At 45.8% G+C, this 6,000-nt stretch overlaps 1 protein-coding gene across 3 annotated transcripts in view; it reads left to right on the top strand.

The window, feature by feature from the left end:
- LOC115195441 (disco-interacting protein 2 homolog C) overlaps positions 1 to 6,000 on the top strand; it is a 36,972-nt gene that overhangs the window by 13,935 nt on the left and 17,037 nt on the right. For all 3 annotated transcript variants that reach the window (XM_029755281.1, XM_029755282.1, XM_029755280.1), the window contains exons 23-24: positions 3,902 to 4,002; positions 4,129 to 4,209. In XM_029755281.1, coding sequence (XP_029611141.1) covers positions 3,902 to 4,002; positions 4,129 to 4,209 — 182 coding nt within the window. The remainder of the gene's footprint in view (positions 1 to 3,901; positions 4,003 to 4,128; positions 4,210 to 6,000) is intronic.

Raw genomic sequence — 6,000 nt, 5'->3', positions numbered from 1 at the left:
TGGATTGGAGATTATTAATGTGAGTCTGGAAGGAGAGTTTACAGTCTAACCAGACACCTAGGTATTTGTAGATGTCCACATATTCTAAGTCAGAACCGTCCAGAGTAGTGATGCTGGACGGGCGGGCAGGTGTTGGTAGCGATGGGTTGAAGAGCATACATTTAGTTTTACTTACATTTAAGAGCAGTTCAAGGCCACGGAAGGAAAGTTGTATGCCATTGAAGCTCATCTGAAGGTTAGTTAACACAGTGTCCAAAGAAGGGCCAGAAGTATACAGAATGGTATTGTCTGCATAGAGGTGGATCAGAGAATCACCAGCAGCAAGAGCGACATCATTGATGTATACAGAGAAAAGAGTCGGCATGAGAATTAAACCCTGTGCCACCCCCATAGACACTGCCAGAGGTCCGGACAACAGGCCCTCCGATTTGACACACTGAACTCTGTCTGAGAAGTAGTTGGTGAACCAGGCGAGGCAGTCATTTGAGAAACCAAGGCTGTTGAGTCTGCCGACAAGAATGTGGTGATTAACAGAGTCGAAAGCCTTGGCCAGGTCGATGAATACAGCTGCACAGTATTGTCTCTTATCGATGGACGTTATGATATCATTTAGGACCTTGAGCGTGGCTGAGGTGCACCCATGACCAGCTTGGTAACCAGATTGCATAGCGAAGAAGGTACGGTGGGATTCGAAATGGTCGGTGATCTGTTTGTTAACATGGCTTTTAAAGAGGATAGATATAGATATAGGTCTGTAGCAGTTTGGGTCTAGAGTGTCTCCCCCTTTAAAGAGGGGGATGACCACGGCAGCTTTCCAATCTTTGGGGATCTCAGATGATACGAAAGAGAGGTTGAACAGGCTAGTAATAGGGGTTGCAACAATTTCGGCTGATAATTTTAGAAAGAGAGGGTCCAGATTGTCTAGCCCAGCTGATTTGTAGGGGTCCAGATTTTGCAGCTCTTTCAGAACATCAGCTATCTGGATTTGGGTGAAGGAGAAATGGGGGAGGCTTTGGCAAGTTGCTGTGGGGGGTGCAGAGCTGTTGACCAGGGTAGGGGTGGCCAGGTGGAAAGCATGGGCAGCCGTAGAAAAATGGTTATTGAAATGTTCAATTATCGTGGATTTATCGGTGATGACAGTGTTTCCTAGCCTCAGTGCAGTGGGCAGCTGGGAGGAGGTGCTCATATTCTCCATGGACTTTACAGTGTCCCAGAACTTTTTGGGATTGTGCTGCAGGATGCAAATTACTGTTTGAAAAAGCTAGCCATCGCTTTCCTAACTGCCTGTGTATATTGGATCCTATTTTCCCTGAAAAGTTGCATAACGCGGGGTCTGTTCGATTCTAATGCAGTACGCCACATGATGTTTTTGTGCTGGTCAATGGCAGTCAGGTCTGGAGTGAACCACGGGCTATATCTGTTCTTTGTTAAAAAAAAATTGAATGAGGCATGCTTATTGAAGATGGTGAGGAAAGCACTTTTAAAGAATAACCAAGCATCTTCTACTGACGGAATGAGGTCAATATCCTTCCAGGATACCCGGGCCAGGTCGATTAGAAAGGCCTGCTCGCTGAAGTGTTTTAGGGAGCGTTTGACAGTGATGAGGGGTGGTTGTTTGACCGCAGACCCATTATGGATGCAAGCAATGAGGCAGTGATCGCTGAGATCCTGGTTGAGGACAGAAGTGTATTTGGAGGGCAGGTTGGTTAGGATGATATCTATCAGGGTGCCTGTGTTTACGGATTTGGGGTTGTACCTGGTAGGTTCATTTGATAATTTGTGTGAGATTGAGGGCATCAAGCTTAGATTGTAGTATGGCCGGGGTCTTAAGCATGTCCCAGTTTAGGTCACCTAACAGCACGAGCTCTGAAGATAGATGGGGGGCAATCAATTCATATATGGTGTCCAGGGCACAGCTGGGGGCAGAGGGTGGTCTATAGCAAGCGGCAACGTTGAGAGACTTGCTTCTGGAAAGGTGGATTTTTAAAAGTAGAAGCTCAAATTGTTTGGGCACAGACCTGGATAGTAAGACAGAACTCTGCAGGCTATATCTGCAGTAGATTGCAACTTTGCCCCCTTTGGCAGTTCTGTCTTGTCCTAGAATGTTATAGTTAGGGATGGAAATTTCAGGGTTTTTGGTGGCCTTCCTAAGCCAGGATTTAGACACGACTTGGACATCCGGGTTGGCAGAGTGTGCTAAAGCAGTGAATAAAACAAACTTAGGGAGGAGGCTTCTAATGTTAACCTGCATGAAACCAAGGCTTTTGCGGTTACAGAAGTCAACAAATGAGAGCGCCTGGGGCATGGGAGTGGAGCTAGACACTGCAGGGCCTGGATTAACCTCTACATCACCAGAGGAGCAGAGGAGGAGTAGGATAAGGGTACGGCTAAAGGCTATAAGAACTGGATGTCTAGTGTGTTCGGAACAGAGAGTAAAAGGAGCAGGTTTCTGGGCGCGGTAGAATAGATTCAATGCATAATATACAGACAAAGGTATGGTAGGATGTGAGTACAGTGGAGGTGAACCTAGGTATTGAATGACGATGAGAGGGGTATTGTCTCTAGAGACATTAATTAAACCAGGTGAGGTCACTGCATGTGTGGGAGTTGGGACAAGAGGGTTAGCTGAGGCATATTGAGCAGGGCTGGAGGCTCCTCAGTGAAATTTGACAATAATCACTAACCAAAACAGCAATTGACAAGGCATATTGACTTTAGGGAGAGGCATGCGTAGACGAGTGATCATTGGGTCCAGTGTGTAGCTGGGCGGGCTGGAGACACTGTGATTCAGACAGCTAGCGGGCCGGGACTAGCAGGCTAGCAGAAGGGCCTTAGAGGGACGTCGCGATGGGAGAAGTCTGTTGTAGCCCCCTCGTGCTGTTACGTCAGCAGACCAGTCGTGATGGATCAGCAGGTGTCCGTGTAGTAAAAGGGTCCAGGCCAATTGGCAAAATAGGTATAGTAGCCCAAAAAATTGGCTGATGGACCTCTTATGCTAACAGTCTGGTATGCTCTAGACAGCTAGCAGGCCGTGGCTAGCAGTCTAGCAGATGGGCATTCAGGGGACGTCGCGACGGAGGAGCCTGTTGAAAAAAACCCTCGGGCGGATTATGTCGGTAGTCCAGTCGTGATGGATCGGCTGGGCTCCGTATCGGCAATAAAAGGGGTCCAGGCCAATTGGCAAAATAGGTATTGTAGCCCAAGGAGTGGCTGTTGGACCTCTTCGGCTAGCCGGGAGATGGGCCTAGCATAGGCTAGCTTCAGGCTAATTGGTGCTTGCTTCGGGACAGAGACGTTAGCCAGGAGAACCCAATCGGATAGCAGCTATCTAGCTGCGATGATCCAGGTGAAGAGGTTCAGAGCGGTAGGAATCCGGGGATATGGAGAAAAACAAGTCCGATAAGCTCTGGGTTGAATCGCGTTGTGCAGACTGGCAGGAGTTGTCCGGGCTAAAGGTTAGCTGATGACCGCTAGCAGTGGCTAGCTGACTACTAGCTAGTAGCTAGTTAGCTGGCTAGCCTCTGTTGGGGGTTCCGGTTCTGGAGTAAAGAAAATAGCAGATCCATACCACATTGGGTGAGGCGGGTTGCAGGAGAGTATGTTGAGGTTGGGGTTAAGAAAAATATTTAAAAAGATATGCGAAGAAAAAATATATAAAAAGATAAATACACAGGACACGACAAGACGAAGACAAAAGATGCCTGACTGCTACGCCATCTTGGAATGAAAATGAATTTAGAATTTAGTGTACGACGAGAAGCAACTTTGCTGGAAACCTGAAGAACATTGTTAGCTCTTATAGCGCTCAAGCTGCTTGTTGTATCTGGTCATTCAAATCATGTTTTGGACGTGTCCTGACCTCGTGTGTGTGTGTGTGTTGTGTGTTGTGTGTGTCTTGTAGAGATCGGTCCTGCCTCTGTGATGGTGGGGAACCTGGTGTCTGGGAAGAGGATCGCTATGGCCAGTGGCAGAGACCTGGGACAAACTGATGACAATGACCAGGTAACACATCGTGTGTGTAGTTCTTCCGCCTGACACACACACAGGACTTTATAATGTGTTTTAAACTGTGATGGATTCTAGTTATTACACAGTCTGTGATGGCATATCATGTTGTGTGTTCTGTAGTTCCTGTTCCTGTCAGAGGTTCTGCAGTGGAGATCTCAGACTACGCCTGAACACATCCTCTACACACTGCTTAGCTCCCGGGTAGCACACACACACACACATGCATGCACATACTCACACAGCAGTGGAGGCTGGTGGGAGGAGCTATAGGATGACAGGCTCATTTTAATGTCTGAAATGGAGTAAAAGGAACTGAGTCAAACATGTGGTTTCCATATGTTTGATGTGTTTGATACCGTTCCATGTATTCCTTTCCAGCTTTACAATGAGCCCGTCCTCCTATAGCTCCTCCCACCAGCTTCCACTGACACAAACACACACTTATGCCATGGATTTTTTAAGGACTCTGATCGTTTTGGACTCTGATTGTTAAGGACCCTAATTGTTACGGACTCTGGTTGGACTCTGATTGTTACGGACTCTGATTGTTAAGGACTGATTGGACTCTGATTGTTATGGACTTTGATTGGACTCTGATTGTTATGGACTCTGATTGTTAAGGACTCTGATTGGACTCTGATTGTTATGGACTCTGATTGTTAAGGACTGATTGGACTCTGATTGTTATGGACTCTGATTGGACTCTGATTGTTACACACTCTGATTGGACTCTGATTGTTATGGACTCTGATTGTTAAGGACTCTGATTGGACTCTGATTGTTTACGGACTCTGATTGTCAAGGACTCTGATTGGACTCTGATTGTTATGGACCCTGATTGTTATGGACTCTGATTGTTATGGACTCTTGATTGTTAAGGACTCTGATCGGACTCTGATTGTTTAGGACTCCGATTGTTTACGGACTCTGATTGGACTCTGATTGTTTTGGACTCCGATTGTTTACGGACTCTGATTGGACTCTGATTGTTTACGGACTCTGATTGTCAAGGACTCTGATTGGACTCTGATTGTTATGGACTCTGATTGTTATGGACTCTGATTGTCAAGGACTCTGATTGGACTCTGATTGTTATGGACTCTGATTGTTACGGACTCTGATTGTCAAGGACTCTGATTGGACTCTGATTGTTATGGACTCTGATTGTTATGGACTCTGATTGTTTACGGACTCTGATTGTCAAGGACTCTGATTGGACTCTGATTGTTATGGACTCTGATTGTTATGGACTCTGATTGTTACGGACTCTGATTGTTACGGACTCTGATTGTTATGGACTCTGATTGTTACGGACTCTGATTGTCAAGGACTCTGATTGGACTCTGATTGTTACGGACTCTGATTGTTATGGACTCTGATTGTTACGGACTCTGATTGTCAAGGACTCTGATTGGACTCTGATTGTTACGGACTCTGATTGTTATGGACTCTGATTGTTACGGACTCTGATTGTTATGGACTCTGATTGGAATCTGATTGTTATGGACTCTGATTGGAATCTGATTGTTATGGACTCTGATTGGACTCTGATTGTTATGGACTCTGATTGTTACGGACTCTGATTGTCAAGGACTCTGATTGGACTCTGATTGTTATGGACTCTGATTGTTATGGACTCTGATTGTTTACGGACTCTGATTGTCAAGGACTCTGATTGGACTCTGATTGTTATGGACTCTGATTGTTATGGACTCTGATTGTTACGGACTCTGATTGTTACGGACTCTGATTGTTATGGACTCTGATTGTTACGGACTCTGATTTTCAAGGACTCTGATTGGACTCTGATTGTTACGGACTCTGATTGTTATGGACTCTGATTGTTACGGACTCTGATTGTCAAGGACTCTGATTGGACTCTGATTGTTACGGACTCTGATTGTTATGGACTCTGATTGTTACGGACTCTGATTGTTATGGACTCTGATTGGAATCTGATTGTTATGGACTCTGATTGGAATCTGATTGTTA

The sequence above is a fragment of the Salmo trutta genome, chromosome 6 (assembly GCF_901001165.1).
Source record: "Salmo trutta chromosome 6, fSalTru1.1, whole genome shotgun sequence".
Lineage (NCBI taxonomy): Eukaryota > Metazoa > Chordata > Actinopteri > Salmoniformes > Salmonidae > Salmo > Salmo trutta.
Note: the sequence above shows the minus strand (reverse complement) of the source record. Positions and strands in the feature narration are given on the sequence as shown.